Here is a 23,295-nt window from a genome sequence, read left to right on the forward strand (position 1 = left end):
ATGGATTACGTTGAAATTCAGTAACAAAAAGAATGGAAAAATGGGACTAAGACTTGCTCATGCAGAAGGTAAAGACTAACAATGGACTGGTTGAGCCAACCAGCTGTTGTAGTTTCTATGTTAAAAATGGCAGCTATCTTGCGCAAAGCAAAATCCCATAAACAAAAATGAATAAAACTGCTTTAGTCCAGGACCATCAGGAAAAAAATCAACTAACCATCTCCAGCCTCTGGAAGTGCCAAATATTTACTAATCCTGATAGTTTTCAAAAATAAAGCTCAGTATCCACTTTATATACTGCAAATCATTCCAACTTCACACAGCTCTATTCATTTAAATGAAAAATGTGGTTGCCTTAAACCCAGACATTCAAAAAGCTTGGATGTAGTGACCACAGCAGGTAAAGTTTAGTGGTTTATCAATGTACAACTAGCTTATCCCACAGCCAGCAACTATTGACAGCATAAAGAGGGCAAGAAATGGAGCGAGGCAGCTGTGGAAACTCAGAGCCTTTGAACAATTTGTATATAGGTGGTTGAAAAGTAAAATAAAAGGCACAGTCAGAAATGATGGGGAAAATGTGGAGTTGGGTTGAGATGAGTGTTATTGGATGTAGTAGGGATTATCCCTACTATCATAAAATGTTTATATTATTTCCAAGGTTAATAAGCACTGTGACTAAAGCAGGTTCCTATTGCATAATCATCTCATTAGCAGTATGGCTTGTCAATTGTCATTCCAATTCTTATCCTATTTAGAGTTCAACTTTTCCATTTTATCTCCTTGATGCTGAGACCAAAACCATCAACACACTACATTAAGGGAATTGAGCACCCAGACTAAAACCTGCTTATCAGTTGCCCAACTTTCAGCAACGCTTACAAGACTAACAAGAATGCTTATTTAAATTTGTTCATTGGGTTTTATCAAATATATCAATCTCTGATATCTGAGCAACAAAGTTTACCTGCTCGTACTGGCTGCTGTCTATTTGCCTCAGTACAGTTCTCATCCTCAATAGGAACCTCAGCAGTTTGTGTTAATCCAGTTTGCACGATCCACACTGTGCCGCCAAATGTCATCATGATGTACAGGATGATTTCTTTCATACTCCATGCATTTGGTGAAAAATGTCTGTCTGTGAGTGTCTGTGCATGCGTGTGACATAAGCCTATCTCTCCACTGCTTTCTTTGTCACTGTTGTTTACAGCAGAAGATCTTGCATTTCTTGTACAGCACTTCCTGTTTGTGACCATTGCTCCTTCAACCAAAAGTAATGAGCACAGCTATGGTTCCATACATTATAATACTGGCTACACTTGAAGAAGAGTACTTAATGGGCTATGAAACACTTCTGGATGTCCTGAGGTCATGAAAGATGCTATTTAAATGGAAGTCTTTCTTTCTTAATTATGGTGATGAGCTCTCTCGCCTGAGTCAGCTTTGGGTTCAAGTCCCACGTCAGGACTTGAGCCCAAAAATCTAGGCTGACACCCTAAGCAGTACTCAGGGAGGTGCTGCACTGTCAGGGGTGCTGTCTTTTCAATGAGACATGAATCTAGGTCCCATCTGCTCTCTCAGAAACCCATGGCACTATATCGAAGAGCAAGGGAATCATCGCCAGTGTCCTGGCCAATATTCATCCTCAAATAATATCACTAAAAAGCAGAAATATTTGGTTATCATCGCATTACTGTTTGTGAGAAGTGGCAGTGCACAAATTGCCTGTCGCATTTCCTATCTTACAACAGTGATGACACTTTAAATGTACTTCATTGGCTGTAGGGTGCTTTGCAAAGTCCTGAGGTTTGGAAAGGTGCTATAAAATTCAAGTCTTTCTTTCTATTCTTATATAATTTAACAGGGATGAAAAATAAAGGCTTAAATTTATTCCTTAACAACAACTTGCATTAATAGAACATCTTTAATGGAAAAGGTCTTCACAGAGGTTTGAGGAAAGCATAAATTGAGACAAAATGGGAAATTGGAGGGGGTGACCATAACCTTGGTGACCATTAATCTTGGGGTTTAGAGAGGGAATTCCATAGAGTGGAATCTAGGTGGCTGACAGGACCATTTTTAATGCTCTGTGGTCCTGATTTTAATATAGAATCATAGAATGGTTACAGCACAGAAGGGCATTCAGCCCCTCATGTCCACGTCAGCTCTCAGCAAGTGTAACTCAGTTCTCAGCAAGAATGGGAGTCGCATTCCCCCATCTTTACCCCATAGCTGTGCAATTTTATTTCTCTTCAAATGCCACAATTAAATATAGCTTCACTATACTCTCAGGCAGTTCATTCCAGATCCTCGCCACTCAAGTCACCGTTGGTTCTTTTGCCAATCACCTTAAATCGGTGTCCTCTGGTCCTCTATGCTTCTGGCCTCTGTCTAAATCCCTCATAAATTTGATATGTTGCATACTAGCAGGTATTACATTGATATAATTGAAACAAATGAGTTTATTTGAAGAGCAGGAAATTTAACTCTCACCCTTTGAAACAGAAGAGGTATCTTTACATTTAAAAGATTTATCAGGCAAAGAGATATACATAGCAAGGAGCACCAGATTGATCTTTGGTTTTTGTTGAGTTAACTAATCACAGACAAGTTAAGATAGTGCAGATTACAATTAGCATCAGTGTCTCTAGTGGGAGACTTACTTATGTTACCTTATGAGTTGGTAGCATTAATAAATTACTAAATTTATTTATTACTTACTAAAATTATCAATAAATATGATCAAAGAATAAACCAACAATCGGAACTCAAGCCATGATCCCACTACAACCTCAACTTAAAAGATAAATACGGAAAAAAAAAATAGCACTGTGGCCATTTAGCTACTTGGTCCACAATCTATTTAATTCCACCTCAGTCATGGTTTCTTCCCATTTCCCTCAGCTTCTTTTCTATCTTCCCAATCTCCACTTTAATCAAACAGGTCTATTAATATCTCTGTAAACCCAGCACACCATTCTCAACAGGTATTACCCCAATTCTGTTTTCAACAATGTCAACTGACCCAAATTTAATGCCCTTTTGGCCACATATCCACTACACTTATTTTTTTGTGGAGTGGAAGAAATTCTTCTCATCTCTAATCTTGCTCAAGGCTTGCAAATGTTCTTCCCCATCCCCAGCTCTGTTTTCACTGTCTAAGATAACTGCCTACTTATCTTTAACTTTGCACTAAATTAACAAGTGGCAGTTTTAAGTAATGAAATCATCCCAGTTTGTTTAGTGTGATGTCAGCAGGCATATGTTACTCATCAAATATCTTTTGATATCAGAAGATAGATTACTGGTATTGCACAGTTGTCTCTTCAGGTAAGTTATAGGATTATATGTATTGTACATAGTTGTTGATTCATTAGTCAACTGCAGTAAAATTTCAACTACACATAACACTAGTGTTATAAGTTAGCAACTTATTGACAAAAGTTGGAATGTTAAAGACTGTAGTTTTTTGCCACCATTAATCTTCCTATTCTAAACTGTTTTTTACAATTGTACACGACATTGTTGAGACTGCACTTGGAGTACTGTAAATAGTTTTGGTCTCCTTATTTAAGGATGGATATACTTGTATTGAAAGTAGTTGAGACAGAAGGTTGAGTTGATCCCTGAGACGAACAGGTTGCCTTATGATGAAGGTTGAGCAGTTTAGACCGGTACTCATTGGAGTTTAGAAGAACAAGAGCTGATCTTGTTGAAACATAAAAGATTCTGAGGGGGCTTGACGGGATAGATACTGAGAGGATATTTCCCCTTGTGGGGGAAATCAAGAGCTAGGGGCACAGCTCCAAATTGAGGGGTCTCCCATTTAAGACAGAGATGAGAAGGAATTTCTTCTTGGAAAGGGTGGTTAGTCTCTGTAATTCTGTTCCACAGAGATCGGTGAAGGCAAGGTCATTGAAAGTATTCAAGGATGAATTAGACAGATTTTTCATCAAGGGATTATCAAAGATTATGGGGACGGGGATGCAGTGGGGGCAGACAGGAAAGTGGAGTTAAAGCCACCATCAGATCAGCCATTACAGGAAGAACGTAATAGCTCTGGAGAGAGTGCAGAGCAGGTTTACAAGAATGTTGCCAGGATTAGAAAAGTGTAGCTACGAGGAGAGATTGGATAGGTTGGGGTTATTTTCCTTCGAACAAAGAAGGCTAAGAGGTGACTTAGGTGTACAAAATTATGAGGGGAATAGATAAAGTGGACAGGATAAAATAGTTTCCCTTGATGGAGAATTGTAGAGCCAGGGGACATAGGTGCAAGATAAGTGGCAGAAGGTGTAGGGGGGACATGAGGAAGAACTTTTTTACGAAGAGGGTAGTGGGTGTCTGGAAATCACTGCACAAGTTGGTGGTAGAGGCAGAAACTCTAAACTCTTTTAAAAAGCCCCTGGATCTGCACCTTAAGTGCTGTAAGCTGCAGGGCTATGGGCCAGGTGCAGGAAGGTGGGATTAGAAAAGGCACCTGGGTGTCCTCGGGCTGGCATGGACAAGATGGGCCAAATGGCCTCCTTCTGCACTGTAACTTTTCTTTGGTTCTTTGATCTCATCGAATTGCGGGACAGACTCAAGGCACCAAGTGCCCTAAACCTGCTCCCCATTATGTTCTTATTGATCCCTCGGTCCTCTCCCTCCCTTCTTTCTTTCTTTCTTTCTTTCCTAGCCCAGAACCCGGGTAACCTTTCCCACTTCCTGGGCTCATGATGAGCAAAGTACGACCTTCACAAGATTCAGCTACTCCGCCAAGGGTACCTCACTCAAGAAGTAATGTTTACAAGTTGAGCTGAGGCACTTATGTTTCTTGACAATTAAGTCGTTCACGTAACATCGCCAAGCTCCAGCGTTCCCTCACACATTCCTGCAAAAAGCTGTGGATGTGGGTGGAGAGGGAGGGGATCACAGGACAGGAACCAACAAGAGGAAACCTTGGTTGGGATTTGTCCCCTCTCAAGCTCAGGGACCTGAAAAAGTCTAAGTTCCAAGGCAGATGCGTACTCTGCTCAGTGTATTGTAATCACTGGAGAAATCAAAAAAAAAGAATTAAATTTACGTCTATAGATGGAAATTTGAAAGGGAATCTGCCTTTAAGAGCGCGAGAGCGGTGCCGGCCCCAAGCGCTGATTGACGGGTGCGAGCGGATGTGACGCAAAGATCCCGCCCTTCCCGTCCAGGGCCTCGGCCAATCAGGGGACAGCGTGCGTGACGAGCGGTCCATGGAATGACCTCATCCCTAGTGTGGGATGACGTCAAATTCAAGATGGATGGAATCACTGCGGCGGCGCGCGGCACCAAATTCTAAAGCCAAAAATATAATCACCGGAAGCGGGGATTTGACGGCCAAACCGGAGGCGCCCGTGAATAAGGTGAGTAAATTAACCGTCAATGCAATGCGAGGGACCGGAAGTTCTCAGACTGGTGTGTGTCTCTGTGCGTGAGTGTGTGTCAGGGGATAGCGATATATATATATATATATAAAAAAAGCGGCCTCTCCTGACGTAACTCCGAGGCGGTTTTCTCCCCTCCTCCCATCAGCGGCGGCGGTTAGTTTGCGGCTCCGTGTACCCCACTGCGCATGAGTCACCAGGCGGCCGTGACGTCCGGACGCATGAGCACTGGACGTGGCTGGGAGTCGGCCGGTATTGTCGACACTGCGCATGCGTTGTTCATTTGCACCACGTGGGTTGGAAGGTTTGTGCATGCGCGCAGCAGCCACTGTGCTGAAGTTGGTATTATTGTTTCTGTTTATTTAATTATTAAATATGCTTTATTTCTTCCGAATACTTATTTTTCATTGACGTTTCTTAAATTTGGAGCTTTGTCCCAAAAATCGCCTTGTCCATTACATAACGAGGGAGAATTCCTTCTGTAATATTTTCATTTTAAATGTTTTATAAGCGAGGAAATTTATTTTTGAGTGTTCCCACTTTCACTTATTTTTGCCAAACTGCAGTCCCCTTCGGAATTCACCTCCGCCAATTGCATTTATGATTTTGAGAATTTATTCGTGAGTTTGAAATGTTGCAAATGAAGTCCAGTTTCCAATTTCCCTGAAATAAACGCTTCTGCAGCTTTGAAGGGAGGCTGCAGTGAAAGGCAGGGGTTAGTCCTGGATGTGAGTTGTAAAACCTGCAGTGAGGTGCAGCAAAATGTCAGTGTATTCATCATTCTGTGGTTAATTACTTCTGCATTTTCAGCAAACTTAAATCTCAATCTGTTGGGGGTAGTATAATTTTTCTGATTCACACAATCATTGTTCACGCTCTCTAAACTTATCAGTTAATCAAGTTGGAAGGAATGTGTTTCTTCTAAATGTTTGTGTTACAGAAGATGTACTGTGTGTAGCAAAAGTCTACTTAGTGATGTTTCAGTAGCTGAAACAGTTATGCCTGGCTGAGCTTACCCATATACAAAACTTCACAGTATGCTTCAACTATTTGTTTTCATTTTTGCTCACTGCAACATTTAGTTAACTTTGTAATTTGATTTTCTTAGTTGGGCAATATGATTTGGGGTTCACAACCTTAAGACAACCAAATACTTCACAAACATTTTTAAAGTGTGGCCACTTTTAATCTGAAAATATTAAATGTTCATCATTTCATGTGAATTAAAATTTAAAACGCCCCTGCACAACATTCTGTAGAATCAGTTCACGATGATTTAGCTTCACATTTATTACTGCGGTTATAGAGTGAACACAGCACGAATCTGAAGTCAGAGCCCAAACTGATCATGGAACTAAGTAAGACACCCTGGCAAGAGATATGACACCAATGATAAACTTGTACAATAATATTATAAAACTACATGGAATGTAAGAATTTCAATCCACTCAGTCTATGTTTATTGAATTTCATTACTGGCAGTTTAAAATTATGGTGGAGGGTGAGACTGCTGGTTCTGAAATATGTCCTGATACAACTAATCAAATCATCAATACTTAAAAGAAAAGCCATGCTGCATTAATACAATCAGAAGGAGTGTATAATCACCTACTAATTTGTACATTCTTTTTCTGGATTGTGGAAGAAATAATTAAAGAACTTTTGTGTGTGTTGATCATTTTGTTATTTATGCTTTTACAGGGATACTGTACAAAGCTTATCTTTCCCCATCACTTACTTGGGATTGACACAGATCCCTTCTTGCATTACAAAGCAAAGTGTTGCAGTGATTGTGGGAAATTTATGGTGTAGCTTATGCTCCACAAATATAGTAGTATTTTACTGCACAAAGCAAGCCAATGCAGACTTTCCAACTCCCTCTTGTTTCAAGGCTGTCACCCACACTTAGATGCTATCACCATCTGTTTTTTTTGTAATAAACCATAGTTGACAACAACTTGTTATTAGTGAAAAAATCTGAAAGTAGGCCAACGGTTAGTCATGGAGGCAACCTGGGAATGGGGGCTTTGTGGAAAAACCCACGGTTATGGTGTCAAGTTCAATTCCAGTGCCATGAATGAGGAGAGTGGGCAGTGTTTTTTTTAAGCTGTTTGGAAATGCATCTTGGGTTCTCCCTTTATAACATGCTGCAAGTTCAATTTCTAGCTAAACAGACAAAATAATTCTGGCATTTGGAAAGCACGTTACCAGTTTTCATATCTATTTTTTGTTGATTTGTAATGGACACTGAAATTGCGTCCTGTTATGATTATCCATATTTTTAAAGCAAATTGAAGTAAAGTCATCATACACTCTGCACTATTGATCATATTCAAATGGTCAATCAGCTCTCCACCATCTTCGTGCAAGAATTTTGATTCATTGATCTTGAGGCTGGTTAACTAGTTCTATTTGGGATATTAAACACTGGTTTCACACTGCACTAAAGAAAACAGACAATCAGCTGAGAAGATCCAGATTTTAAAAGAAGAATCTTTCTAGCCCTGGGCCGCCGTGATTTTGGCAAGTTTATTTTGGTATTGCTGCATGACTTATAAAAATTTGGCAAATAGAGCACGAAGTGGGAAAATGTGAGGTTGCCCATTTGGCAGAAAGAATATTAAATTTAAATGGAAAGAGAGCTCAGAATGTTGCGGGACAGAGGGATCTCGGGATCTTTGTACAGCAATCACAAAAAGTTAGCATGCAGGTACAGCAATTCATTAAGAAGGCAAATGGAGTGTTGGCCTTTATTGCAAGGGAGATAGAGTATAGAACTATACAGGACATTGGTGAGACCACACCTAGAGTAGTGTATGTAGTTTTAGCCACATTTAAGGAGGGACATACTAGCTTTGGAAGCAGTACAGAGAAGGTTCACTAGGCTGATTGTTGGGATGAAGGGCTTGTCTTATAAGGAAAGTTTGAGCTTGTTTTTTTGTATTCATTTATGAAATGTAGGCTTCGCTGGCTAGGTCAGCATTTAATGTCCATCCCTAATTACCCTTGAGAAGCTGGTGGTGAGCTGCCTCCTTGAACTGCTGCAGTCTCTGTGGTGTCGGTGCACCCACAGTGCTGCTATTTCCTAGTCAGGGTGGCGAGTGGCATGGAGGGGGACTTCCAGGTGGTGGTGGTGTTCCCATGTGTTTGCTGCCCTTGCCCTTCTAGATGGTAGCGATCGTGGGTTTGGAAGGTGCTGCCTAAGGAGCCTTGGTGAGTTTCTGCAGTGCATCTTGTAGCTGGTACACACTGCTGCTACTGTTTGTCAATGGTGGAGGAAGTGAATGGGGTGCCAATCAAGCAGGCTGCTTTGTCCTGGATGGTGTCAAGCTTCTTGAGTGTTGTTGGAGCTGCATTCATCCAGGCAAGCAGCAAGTATTCCATAACACTCCTGACTTGGGCCTTGTAGAGGATGGACAGGCTTTGGGGAGTGAGGAGATAAGTTACTCGCCGCAGGATTCCTAGCCTCTGACCTGCTCTTGTAGCCACAGTATTTATATGGCTAGTCCAGTTCGGTTTCTGGTCAATGGTAACCCTCAGGATGTTGATAGTGGGGAATTCAGTGAAGGTAATGCCATTGAATGTCAAGGGGTGATGGTTAGATTCTCTCTTGTTGGAGATGGTCATTGCCTGGCATTTGTGTGGCATGAATATTACTTGCCACTTGTCAGCCTAAGCCTGGATGTTGTCCAGGCCTTGCTGCATTTGGACATGGACTGCTTCAGTGTCTGAGGAATCACGAATGGTGCTGAACATTGTGCAGTCATCAGCGAACATCCCCCTTCTGACCTTATGATGGAAGCATGGCCATTGATGAAGAATCTAAAGATGGTTGGGCCGAGGGCGGAATCATCCCAGATTTGTACTAAGTGCGGTAGCGGGCGGGTAAAATGATGTTTTACCAGCCAGCTGCATTGGCAGGTTTTCACGCAGTATCATCCCAAATTCATTGCATTACTTATACATTCCCTGGAAACACATCGTTTCCATGGTGGGCGGGCTCTCATTTGCCTGCCATGCCATCACCTTGCTGTTTCGTCACACCAGGCACCATATTTAAAGTATAGCCGCGCTCAGTGATGCAGCAAAGAAGACATGGCCCCGAAAGGCAAGAAGACTGCGACCCTCAAGCGCCTTTTGGACGCCATGGTGGCCCACTGTGATGTCCTCTACCTCTGCTCTGGCTGCAGGAGAGGCAGCTATGTTCCCACTCCGGCTTGGTAGCAATGGCAGTGGTGGTCAGTGCCAGCACGAAAGAAGTTCACCACCCAGTGCGGATAGAGGGTGAATGATCTCATCCATGCAGCGAGGGTCTGGCAACCATCTCATCACTCTAAACTCTCTCACTCCAGCCCATTACACATTCTAGGTGTCTCACTCACTGCCAGCTCAAGGGACATCACCACCCATTTTCGCACACATACCCTCACATCTCCATCTGGCCTCATCTCCTCTGGAGACTGCCTCCTCAGCCTTCAAAGCTTTGAGGCCACTTGCACATTTTAACATGTGCACCCCCACACACCCTGACATACCCTCCTTCCCCAGTACAGCTCTTGTCCTGCAGCATCTTTCCTTGCCTGAGGCCACTTTTCCCCCTTCCCCAAGCAAGACTTTGCCCTGCAGCTGTTGAAAAACCACCCACCTATGGCTGATCTGGTAGGCAGAGACCTACCCATGAGCTCTCTTAAAAGTGATGTGGTGCTGTCTGTGAAGCCTAGCGCTGATGACTGTGACTGCTGACTGAAACAAGGTAAGCAAACAAACTTTGGGAGTGCTGAGTGAAGTACAGCCTGCAAGGTGGACTTGGCTTAGGTGCCATTGTGAAACATGTCAGCGTGTTTTCCCGCTGATGTAGACGGATGATCCGGGGAGGGGAGGGGGCAATTCTTGCAAGCTGGCCATATAATGATATGCTTCTTTATCACAATGCGATTCCCGACGTCCGATGTCCATTGGTGGGCTGAGTGAATGATCGCAAACTGGTTTCAGGCCATTGTGAAACTGATCACGCCATAATGTCCGCTCATGCCACCGAACATGCCTGACACCAGCAAGCCTAGGACACTATTCTGAGGAACTCCTGCAGTGATGTCCTGGGATTGAGATGATTGACCTCCAACAACCACAACCATCTTCCTTTGTGCTAGGCATGGTTCCAATCGGTGGAGAATTTTCTCCCTGATTCCTATTAACTCCAGTTTTGCTAGGGTTACTGATGCCACACTATGTCAAATGCTGCCTTGATGTAAAGGGCAGCCACTCTCACCTTACCTCTGGAGTTCATCTCTTTGGCCCATGTTTGAACCAAGGCTGTAATGAGTTGAGAGACTGAGTGACCCTGGGGGAACCCAAACTGAGCATCAGTGAGCAGATGATTGCTAAGCAAGCGTTGCTTGATAGCACTCTTGATGACCCCTTCCATCACTTTACTGATGATGGAGAGTCTACTGATGGGGCAGTAATTGGCCGGGTTGTATTTGCCCTGCTTTTTGTGTGCAGGACATACCGGGGCAATTTTCCACATTGCTGAGTAGATGCCTGTGTTGTAGCTGTACTGGAACAGCTTGGCTAGGGATGCAGCATGTTCTGGAGCACAAGCCTTCCGTACTATTGCTGAAATTTTGTCAGGGCCCATTGCCGTTACAATATCCAATGCTTTCAGCTGTTTCTTTATCACATGGAGTGAATAGAATTAGCTGAAGACTGGCATCTGTGATACTGTGGACCTCTGGAGGAGGCCAAGGTGAATCATCCACTCAGCACTTCTGGCTGAAGATTGTAGCAAATGTTTCAGCCTTATCTTTTGCACTGATGGGTTGGGCTCCCCTATCATTTAGGATGGGGATATTTGTGGAGCCACCTCCTTCAGTGAGTTATTTAATTGTCCACCACTGTTCATGGCTTGATGTGGCAGGACTATTGAGCTTAGATCTAATCTGTTGGTTGTGGAATTGCTTATCTCTGTCTATCATTTGCTGCTTATGCTGCTTGGCACGCAAGTAGTCCTGTATTGCAGCTTCACCAGGTTGACACCTCATTTTTAGGTATGCCTGGTGCTCATTCTGGCATGCCCTTCTGCACTCTTCATTGAACCAGGGCTGATCCCCTGGACTAGTGGTAACGATAGAGTGAGGGATATGCCAGGCCATGAGGTTAGAGATTATGTTTGAATACAATACTGCTGCTGTAGGTGACCCACAGTGCCTCATGGTAGCCCGGTCTTGAGTTGCTAAATCTGTTCGAAATCTGTCCCTTTTAGCACGGTGGTAGTGCCACACAACACGATGGTGGGTAATCTCAATGTGAAGGCAGGGCTTCGTCTCCACAATGACTCTGCGGTGGTCACCTGACTGATACTGTCATGGACAGATGCACCTGTGGCAGGCAGGTTGGTGAGGATGAGCTCAAGTGTGGTTTTCCCTCTTGTTGGTTCCCTCACCACCTGCTGCAGACCCAGCCTAGCAGCTATGCCCTTTAGGACTCGACCAACCCAATCAGTAGTGGTGCTACCAAGCCACTCTTGGCGATGGACAAAGTACATCCAAAGTACATTCCGCATCCTTGCCACCCTGAGTGCTTCCTCCAAGTGGTGTTCAATATGGAGGAGCACTGATTCATCAGCTGAGGGGGCGGGGTGTGGTACGTGGTAATCAACAGGCAGTTTCCTTGCCCATGTTTGACCTGGTGCTATGAGATTTCATGAGGTCTGGAGTCAATCTTGAGGACTCCCTGGGCAAGTCCCTCCCAACTGTATACCACTGTGCTGCCGCTTCTGCTGTGTCTCCTGACAGTGGGACAGGACATACCCAGGGATGGTAATGGTGGTGTCTGGGATATAGTCATACTCTCAGAATCACACATTACGGACAATGTCAGGCTGTTACTTGACTATGGCCTGTACCCAATGGAGTTTAGAAGATTGAGAGGTGATCTTATTGAAACATGTAAGATTCTGAGGGGGCTCGACAGGGAAAATGCTGGGAGGATGTTTCCCCTTGTGGGGCAATCTAGAATGAGGGGACACAATTTCAGAAAAAAGGATCTCCCATTTAAGGCAGAGGCGAGGAGTTTTTTCTGAGGGACGTTAAGTGTTGGAATTCTTCTCCCCAGCAAGCAGTTGAAGCTGGGCCATTGAATATATTCAAGGCTAAGTTTGAAAGATTTTGCTGAACAAGGGAATCGAGGGTTATGGGAGCAAGCAGGAAAGTGGAGTTAAGGCCGCAACTAGATCATTCATGATATTATTGAATGGTAATGGAGACTCAAGGGGCCAAATGGCCTACTCCTCATGATCTTATGTTTTGTTCATGTATTAAAAGCAGCTTGAACAACAATTTAAAAACAGAAAACGCTGGAAAAGCTCAACAGGTCTGAGGGCATCTATAGTTAGAGAAACAGAGTTAAAGTTTCGAGTCCGTATGTCTCCTCTTCAGAGCTTTTGCTTTTATTGAATGATGAGTTGTCGGCCATTTCATTTGTTGAGTAATGCCATAAGCTGCTGCTTATATGAACACACGTGAAGGTAAAGGCAAAATACTGCGGATGCTGGAAATCTGAAACAAAAACAAAAAGTGCTGGAAAAACTCAGCAGGTCTGACAGCATCTGTGGCGAGAAAGACAGGTTTAACATTTCAAGTCCGTGTGACTCTTCTTCAGAACAAAGAAGAGTCATTCAACAGATGTTCAAGACAGACAGACAAGAAGGATATTCAACAGACATGAAGGTGTCACTTTGTATGATGTCCCTTACACATTCAATAATTACCCTAATTGCAGTTAACTGAACACCAGAATTTACCCATGTTCATACCAACCTTTGTTAGTTTGGTATGTGAAATAACACACAGGTCTGGCCTTTTACAAGCCTTAGGCATTGCACCTAGGACGGATTGAAAGTTTATATTACAAACTTATTTGAAAGAAACTGCATTTCAATAGGAAATGTTTATCCATGTTTGAAATATAATCTAATGAGGCATTGTTTTTTTTATTGTCTGGATGTATGTAAAGCGATTCTTGGATCACTCAACTTCATTGGCAAATGAATGTCCTAAAAGCTGTTAACATGATACCATTGCAGATGCATAGATCAAAAGGGAACATGTGCTTGTTACATGATATGACCTTTGCTGTTGGATCATGAGACCAGTATTTGCAAAGAGCAACATGAGGCAACCAGGCTTGAATTTTACTGCTGGTCTCAGGAAGGAGGAAGATGCCAAAAAAATCCCAAACGATAGTCCCGGAGGATGGCTTAATGGGCTGTTCATGATTTAAACTGACAAAGGACTGTTTCCTTTATTTTATGGGAGGAGAACTTAGAGTGAAATGAGTCACTGTGAACTTTGAAAAGGACCATTTAACAATCTCACCAAATACTAGTCCTATTTCATAGTCTTCTTTCAATTATGAAAAAAATACTGTGGTTAGGTTTTTGCTTGTCAAAGGCCAGACCTGTATGCTGATATTTCGCATACCAAACTAACAAAAGTTGATATGAACATGGGTAAATTCTCGTGTTCAGTTAACAGCAATTAGGGTAATTATTGAATGTGTAAGGGACATCACACAAAGTAACACAGCTCATGGAAGAGCAACACAATCCAGCCATGGACTCCACTGAAAGAAAAGACATTTTTAATAAACTAGTAACCAGGTGTTAAAAAAGAAAACAAGAGTATTTTTAAACTAGCAGAGAACCACAAAACATTTGCAGTCAAATGAATATCTTTATTGCAAAAGTACGTATTTAAATATGGGTTTTTTAGTTATTCATTGACCAAAAACTTTAACGGAATCAGAACTTTTTGCTTTGGGAAAAACTACATAAAGCTGCCCATGTGTCAAAACAAGCCTAGGAACTTAAATTTAAATTTTGTCAAGAGTCTGGCCTTGTACTTGTTTATAGAATATGAAAGTCTAATTACCTCTGCCACTGAAGGTGGGTGAAGGCAATGTTTTCACCCCTGTTAGCCTGTAAGCAATATATCTTAAAAACTAATGGACAGATTTCAATGAAACTTGGTACACTAGCTATGACCCAAGGAAGACATGATTAGTTCTTGGCAAAGATGTGGATTCAGATCCTGGAATTTTTTAAAGGATCCGTTAACATTAGAAGATAGGGCAAATTGACTTTCTTTTAGAATGTTGCGGGTTGTTTATTTTAGAATGTTGCTGATTGTCTTAGAGTGTTGTGGATTGATTCAGCTGTGGTGGAATTTGTCACAGCTGTCAAAATGTGAGCAGAATTTTCAGAGCAGGTTGTTGGATGTGGATTGGCCTGAAGCCTCCTCAGTGAAGTGGAACCCCTTAATTAAAATATATCTTTTCTCAGCTTTGTAGTTATAGAACATCAACCAAGCAGGGAAAAGCTTTGAGGAAGAACTAAGTAATTGTAATAATTTTAAGCTAACAACAGTGTGGCAGCGGTATGCACTTTACTGCGTGCCCTCTTCACTTTTTGGGAACTGTTTTCTCCTGAATTGAAAAGGCAGGCTTGCATCTGATGAGCTTCATGTTATTTGAGGAGTAACCACTCTATTTCCTTTGAAATCTGCCTGTTATAATTTCAGCATCTATCATTGAAGAAAACAGTTTCCTAATTACCAATATTGTTCCATTGTAAAGTCCCTGTTTAGTATTCAAATTTTGTAGCAATATTCTAGCTGCTTCTTCCTTGAGTGTACATTTGTGTAGTGGCGTGCTCATTGGAGTTAGGCTGTGTAGAAACTTTGAAGGGTACAGACTGTTCTCCTCATCTTCATCTATAAAACCAATGCTGATACATTCTTTTAATTGGCCTGACAGCTTTTATTCAAGTCAAGTAAACCTTCATTTTTAGTGCAAGCAATAGTTTTCCAATAATAACTTGTACCAAATAATTGACCCTGCCATTTTGTCGTAGTTAATCAATTCTATCATCTCAGCTCCTCCCTCCCACACTATTCCAATCTTCCCAGGTTGTTCCCATCCCATTCCTTCCATGGCCGCCACTCACCCGCCCCATGCAATCCCATCCCATTCCTCATGGAAGCAATCCCACAGACAAACTTGTTGAGCTCCCCTTACTTTCCACTGTTTTTGTTCTCCACCAACTCCCCTGCCCGCTGTCATCACCACCACTACCAACTGTTGGCAGCAAAGGATGTCCAAAAAATTGATAAGGGAAAAAATAGAATGAGAGTAAACTAGCCAGGAATATTAAAATGGGTTGTGCAAGCTCTTATAAGTATATAAAAAGGACAAGAGTTGCTAAAGTAAACGGACCCTGGAGGCCGAAACATGAAAAATTATCATGGGAAACGAGGAACTGGCAAATGTTCAACAAACAATGTGCCTGACTTCACAGTAGAAGACACAAATTATACACCCGAAATAGAGGGTAATTAAGAGGCTAATAAGAGTGAAGAACTTAATTTTTCTCAGTTGATAATTACTTTATTAGAGAAACTTAGGGGATTAAAATCCATCAAATTCCCAGGACCTGATGGCCTTGGGCTCCAAAAGAGGAAGATCAAAAATAGTGGATGCACTGGTCATGATTTTCCAAAATTTCCTAGATTCTAGAAAGTTCCTAGCGATTTGAAGTTAGCAAATATAACACTGCTATTTAAGAAAGAAGGGAGAGAAAACAAGGAACAATAGGCCAGGAATCAAGGGATAGGAGGAGGGGGTGGCAAAGTGGAGTTGATGCAGATGATCAGCAATAATTGTATAGAATGGCAGATCAGGCTGGGGAGACCATGTGGTCTACTCCAGCTCTTATTTCTTACCTTCTAATCTTTAAGTTGATTTGTGCCAACCCCAGATAAAAAAAAAAGTTGTGTTGATGTAATGACTTTGTAAAGCTTGTACACCATATGAATTGTAGGAAACCAGCTATAGAAATGGACAGTACAACACATCAGAACCAAACTCAAATAATTATCCATAAAGAAATAATAAAATTGTAAGTGAGACTTTGGGAGGCTTATACTTTCAACCAGCCACTGTACTACACTAGCAACAGTCATTCCGTGATAACACCATTTAAATATTTACAAGCACATTATTATCTAAACTGCTTTGAAACATTTTTGCTAACATCTCATTCCTTGATGAATACACAAATATAATCGTAACAGTGAAAAGCAGATTCATTTCACAAATTCTGCAGCAAGAGTCAGGGCCCAGCCTGAACTCAAAATGTGAGGAGTGAGGTCCTTGGAGGAGGTATTATGTCTTGCTTCAGGCCAGATCAGGTCTCAACACCCAATTTTACTATCTAAAATTTTGAGGTCTGTGTAAAGCAGAAACTGTTCCCCAAATGCATACAACTACTCTGCCTCAACAATGTGCCTCAGCCCTACCCTCAAGGTTACCGTCTACCAGCATGACTTGTTCTTCCATTTCACTGTGGCCCATTTGAGTGAGCTTAGCAATTACCTATCAATTAGTCAACCTGTATTGTTTGCCAATGTACTTGATCATGTCGTAAAAACTGAAATTGCTGGAAATCAGAAATAAAGACAGAATAGTGGCAAAACATCAGGTCAGTCAGCATCTGACGTTGCCTAAAAGCACAGCGGGAAATAACTTGGTTTCTAAAACGCTCCCAATCCTCAGGCTTTCTCTTATTCTTCGCAACACTATAAGGTGTATTTGGTCTGATGGATGTGTATGATATTCATTGTACCCTTTCTCCCCACTATCATGACTAAACCTCAATCTTAGCCATGGTTCATTTGGTAGCACTCTCGCCTCTGAGTCACAAGGCTCTGTGTTCAAGTCCCACTCCAGGACTTGAGTGCAAAAATCAAGGCTGACACTCCGGTGTCATTACTGTTTGGTGAGAGAAGTTAACAGATTGCTAGGTTCTTGTAAATCTCCTGTTCTAAGTCAGGAAAAGAAAAACAGTACGCCTTTATTTTTAAAATGTTTTTGACACATTGAAGTGTCAGACACTCTCCAAACTTGCCTTTTGTGTAAATGGCAGTTGTGCTATTTTTAATGCTTTGCAAAGGCCCATTTCTGTCAGTTCATAAATTAAATTCTTCAGATTATTAAAAAGCAAGTGAAGGTGCAAATTTATACACTGGGCTTTGGTGTGAATACATGCAAAAATAAAGAGAGGACATGATCATTGCTGGAGAAATAAAGGACTTGAATTTATATCGTGACTTTCACACCCTCCAGGGGTTCTGAGGTGCTTAGACAAATCTCCAAGGCCTGATGGATTCCAGCCTAGGTATTAAAGGAAATAGGTGAGGAAATTACAAATGTGTTACTCAATTTTCCAAAGCTGTCCAGATTCAGGATATAGGATGATCAAAAATAAAAGTGCACAGAATTGGGGATAACTTTGTGACGTGGGTTAGAATAGGCTGAGCAGTAGGAGAGGGAAGAAATAAAGGAAACATCCTCTTATTGGTAGGATGTGGAAGTTATGGACCTCAGCACTGAAGAATTCAACTTTTCACCATATACATTATTGACTTGTATTAAAGGATAGAGAGATACATAACCAAGTTTACACCATTTTAGAAGAAACAAAGTTGTTGGGGTAGGAAGTTACAAATGTACAAAGACATTAAATGAGCACAACAATGGAAGGTGAAGTTCAGTAGTGTGAGATTACCCACTTTGGATCCAAGAAAGACAATGGAATATTTTCTTAAATGTGAGAGACTAAGAGCTGTGGAAGAGCAAAGGGATTTGGGTAGCCTGGTATAAAAATCACTAAAAGTTGGTGCACGAGTGAAATCAGGAAGCTTTCTTTTCACAAAGTGAAAAAACAACCACCCCCCCGATCCTCTCCATGAACCCCTGCATCTCTGGATAGAAGCTGAGTCAATGGAAATTTTCAAGACTGAGATTGATATGCTTTTACCAGATACGGGTAAAGTAAAGAAAGAAAGAAAGACTTGCATATCTGTAGTGCTGTTCATGACCTCAGGATGTCTCAAGCACTTTTCAGCCAGTGAAGTACTTTTGAAGTACAGTCACCATGTAATGCAGGAAATATGGCAACCAATTTGTGTGCAACAAACTCCTACAAACATCGAAATGATAATGACCAGATAGTTTATTTTAATGATGCTGATCGAAGGATAAATATTGGCCAGGATACTGGGGATCACTCCCCTGCTCTTTTTTAAAATAGCGTCATGGGACCTTTTGTATCCACCTCTGGGGCAGACAGTAACATCAGTGTAACATCTCATCTGAAAGATGGTATCTCTCTCAGTGCACCATTACCTCAGGACTGCACTGAAGTGTCAGCTAGATTTTTGTGTTCAGATCCCTGGAGTGGGAGTTAATCCATAACCTGACTTAGTGGCGAGAGTGCTACTAACAGAGCAGTCAATGGCTGATGCACAAGAAACTAGAGAACAAGCACAGAATGGAGTTGAGGTACAGATCAGTCCATGATGTAATAGAATGGCAGGGCTGACTGGTCCATTCGTGATCCAAAAGTCAATTACTTAGGACTGTGTTGTAGATAAGTGCAGAAGTCAATGTGTGCACACCGAGGTAAAAGGTGGTGCTGCTAAAATGACCACTTGGTTGGCCAGGATAGCAGAAAATCTCCCTGACCTTTTGAAAGTGTGCCTAAGGATCTTTTACATCCACCTAAACAAGCAGAAGGGACCTCAATTTAATGTCTCATCTGGAAAACATCTTTGACAATATATTCCAGCATTGCACTTTGCACTGAAGTTTGAGCCTGAATTATATGTTCAAACCCTGGAGTGAGGCTTAAATCAGCAACCCCATTTGACGTAGGTAAATCTACTGCTACTGAGCCAAGACTACCATGGTAAAGAGAATGATGTTCCGCTCTGCAATTCTAGTGTGAACAGGGATGGACAAAATTAAACGGAATGAAAAGCAGGTCATCTGAAGTGTCCTTCAGGCTAAAAGATTAATTTACGTTGAATACTGGAATGTTGCTATTTAGACTGGTTGTTATATCTTCAGCTAAGAGAAGATGTATGGGGAGGGCAGAGTGAAAAGAAAGGTTTACACTTTTGACACCTTACCAATCTCTCAAAGTGTTATATATACATTGAATTTACTGTTAGGTAGGCAGATGTGTCTGGCAATTTGTACAAAGCAATAAAGTGAATGACTAATCTATTTTGGTGGTGTTTTTTAAAAGAGAGCAGTGGGAGTGCTTGTTGATTTCCTTCAACAAATGCCATGGGCATCTTAACATCCATAAAATTTCAGCTGAATGACGGTACTTCTACATCATTCAGTCCCGGATTGGGATTTGAACCAAGAGAGGCCAGATTTTGGAACCAGAATACAATCCACTGAGCCAAGCTGCTAGAGGTGTTAGATTTTAAAGTACCACTATAAAACAGGCATAAGGAAACAGAAGATGCAGAGAGAAAATAATACATTGAGACTTTTTAAAACTGGGAGTGGGCAAACTGGAAGCTAATACATGCAAATTCTTATCCTGAATCTGAACATAGGTCTAAAGTGAGCATCTTAGTTCTAAAGTGCAGCACCCCAATTTTGTAAATTAATTCCACTAAATAAGTAGCAAAGAAATTTATTCAAGGGTCAAATCCCCCATTTCGCCCTGCCCATCCAATTTTCTCTCTTCCTTTCCTGAAGATGCTGACTGATACCAGAATACAGTGCCTTGACTGCAGGTTGCCCTTTGGCACCTCTCCTAAACTGTCATGTTCAATGAGTGACCACATGCATCATAAGAAACTAGAATTTTCAATTAGGATGCTCAAAAAAAACATTATATAATTGGGAAGAGTCAACACTGAATTATGAAAAGGAAGTTGTGTTTGACATACCTCTAAGGTTTTGAGGTTGTAACTCGCAGGGTCAGTGGATGTAGTGTATTTGGATTTTCAATAAGCATTCAATAAGATGTGACCCAAGAAGCAATCACAAAAATATCATGGGGTTGGGGTTATTATATTAGCATGAGTTGCGGATTGGTTGACAGACAGAAAACAGAGTAGGAATAAACAGGCCATTTTCAGGTTGACTGGTGTAACTTCTGGGGTACCGCAATGATCGGTGCTTGGGCCTTAGCTATTTACAATTTAAATCAATGATTTAAATAAGGGCATTGAGTGTAATGCATCTAAGTTTTACAGGTGACACAAAGTTAGGTGGGAAGATAAGTTGTGAGGAGGATACAAAGAGGTTCCAAAGGGATGTGGACAGGTTAAGTGAGTGGGCAATAAAATGGCAGATAGAATACAATGTGGAAAGTATGAAATTATCCACTTCAGTAAGGAACAATAGAAAAGCAGAACATCTTTAAAAATGGTGAGAGACTGGCATTCAGTGGAACCTGGGTGTCGTTGTAAGTGAATCACAGAAAGCTAACATATGAATACAGTAATCAATTAGGATAGAACATTGTATGTTAGCCTTTATTACAAAGGGATTGGAGTATAAGAGTAAAGAAGTCTTACTGCAATTATGCAGGACCTTAGTGAGACCACACGTGAAGTACTCTCTACAGTTTTTGGTCTCCTTGCCTGAAGAGGGGTGTACTTGCCTTTAAGGGACTGCAATGAAGTTTCACTGGACTGATTCCTGGGATGAGGGAGTTGACCTATGAGGAGTGATAATAGAACTAGGTCTATATTCCCTAGCATAAAACAGAAAATGCTGGAATACTTAGCAGATCGAACAGCATCTTTGGAGTAAGGAACTTTTCAGGATGATGACCTTTCATCGGAACTCTATATTCCTTCATTGAAATATATAAATTTCTGAAGAAGCTTTTTAGAGTAGATGCTCGGAGATTGTTTCCCCTTGTTGGTAAGTCTAGATCTAACGGTCACAGTTTCAGAATAAGGGGTTGGCCACTTTGGACTGAGGTGAGGTGAAATTTCCTTACTTAAAGGGTTGTGAATCTTTGGAATTCTCTACCTCCAGAGGTGTGAATGCTCAGTCACAGAGATTGACAGATTTTTGAATACTTACTGAATCAAGGTTTATGGTGATAGTGCAGGAAGGTATAGCTGAGGAGAAGATCAACCATGATTTTATTGAATGGTGTTGTGTACTTGAAGGACTAAATGGCATATTCATGCTCCTATTTCTTGTGTTCTTATATTGACTAGCCTGCTCTGCAGTTACAGTATCTTGTATGTTTTTAAAAATTATTTCCATCCCCTTTGCTTGCAAAGGCACTGGGTATTTACTGGGGTGCAGGGCACTTCTGGGTCTCTTATTCAAATAGAGTGAGCCTGAGCAGCCATGGTTGGCAGAGTAGGTGTCTAGCCCATGTATCTCATGCTCTTTTGATTAATTTCTCTTACATGCTGAGCATTGTAAATCTTTGAATGCATTTTTCAATTTGTTAGCAACACTGCAGAAATTTTAGCCAGAAACATAATCTGAGAAGGCTGCCTGTTCAAGATCCAATTTTTGTTTTATCCCAATGGCTTGAGCATTTTTATTCCGTTAGGTGCCACAAATTTGATGTGGATGGAGGGCAGAGAAAAGAGAAGGTTCTACATCAATTTCCTTAGGGCTGTGTTCAGCTTCTGTCTTTTCTTTCAAAGCAACGTTAAAGCCTCTGTCCAGGTTCTGCCAAGATTTCTTTTGCATCCTCTCAGACTCCACCTCCCACAATGCTGCCACACGCATGGTCAGCTTCCTTTTGGCATTTTTAAAATCCATACAATTTTTTTTAAGACAGCTGCTATTTTTCTAATCCTGAGCTGCCCTGCCTTCAGTGGGGAAACAGTGAAACATTAAGTTTATCCCATGTAGCCAACGGTGACTCATGGGTTTATGAGGTTGAGAAAAGCATTCCACTGTTCTCCTTCAGTTAAGTACATCTTATGATTTTTTTTAATGTTGGGACAAACAGGTATTTTTACGTAGATGTGTCATCACTGTTTAAAGTTGCTTCAGAAGCTTACAGCCTTCGGTGGTGGTTTCTGGCTGCTGGAAAAAGTGAAAAATCACTGTGCTTTTGGATTGTTGCCATTTGTAATAAATCACACTTGTGTGACTCATCAACGGAAATAGTTACTGGGGAGCTAATGTTGCTGTGTGGCTCAGCTGATGAATGTACGCTTTGTCACGGTGCAGCTGCATGTTTGAAAAAAACAATATCCCTTTTCCTGGGTGTTCTGTGTGCCCCACATCCAAGGTTCATCTTAATAACTTGAAAAGCTTAAAGAAAAGTGCAATGTTCTATCTGACCTAATTCATTAAGACTTCCTTGTAATTGTTTATTTGTTGTGTGGAAGAGATAAGCAGCTATTCTTTTTTTTTAAAAAACTGTTTGCTTCTGCTGTTGATTGGGTTATCAACTGGTTGAATTTTAAATTATGAAACTAGGTGGTCTACATAAATTTACCAGTGATTTTATGAGGAATGTTCTTTTGTTTCAATCCAACATCATGAGGACAGCCCATGTTAAATCAGCGTGCCTATTCCACTGTGTTGCTCAATTATCTTGTTTATAAGCTGGAAGATTAAATCAGAAAGAGCATTGCAACAATTTTATTTTTCTTCCTCAGGCCAGCATTCTTCTCTTAATTAACAGGGTTAAAAGTAACCTGATTAACTGGCCATTCATCTCATCGTTTGTGGGACCTTGCTGTGGTTTTCACATTCACCTACGTAAAGCATTTACATGGCGCCTTCTCACTTCCCAAATAGATATCCCAAGGCATTTTACAAACAGTAAATTACTTGTGAATTGTTATATAGGCAATGAGATTCATTAAAAGTATTTTGAGATGTTTTCACAAGATGTAATGAGGCATTAGGTGAATCTTTTTTCTTCCCCACCCTGATAATCTTTTAAATTCTCTTGATAATCTTTTAAATTTCCCCACCCTGATGTTGACTAATGATGAGGTATGGTTCTACGGGTGCTGGTAGCACTCCCCAGTTTCTTACTCAT

General features: G+C 41.3%; 1 protein-coding gene across 1 annotated transcript in view; it reads left to right on the forward strand.

Annotated features, from left to right (window-relative positions):
* Nucleotides 1-5,263: 5,263 nt before the first annotated feature.
* zbtb21 (zinc finger and BTB domain containing 21) overlaps nucleotides 5,264-23,295 on the forward strand; it is a 53,324-nt gene continuing 35,292 nt past the window's right edge. The window contains exon 1 of the mRNA XM_041211298.1: nucleotides 5,264-5,375. Within this exon, the coding sequence (XP_041067232.1) occupies nucleotides 5,274-5,375 (102 nt within the window). The 5' untranslated portion in view covers nucleotides 5,264-5,273. The remainder of the gene's footprint in view (nucleotides 5,376-23,295) is intronic.

This window comes from Carcharodon carcharias, chromosome 18 (genome assembly GCF_017639515.1).
Source record: "Carcharodon carcharias isolate sCarCar2 chromosome 18, sCarCar2.pri, whole genome shotgun sequence".
In the NCBI taxonomy this organism is placed as follows: Eukaryota; Metazoa; Chordata; class Chondrichthyes; order Lamniformes; family Lamnidae; genus Carcharodon; species Carcharodon carcharias.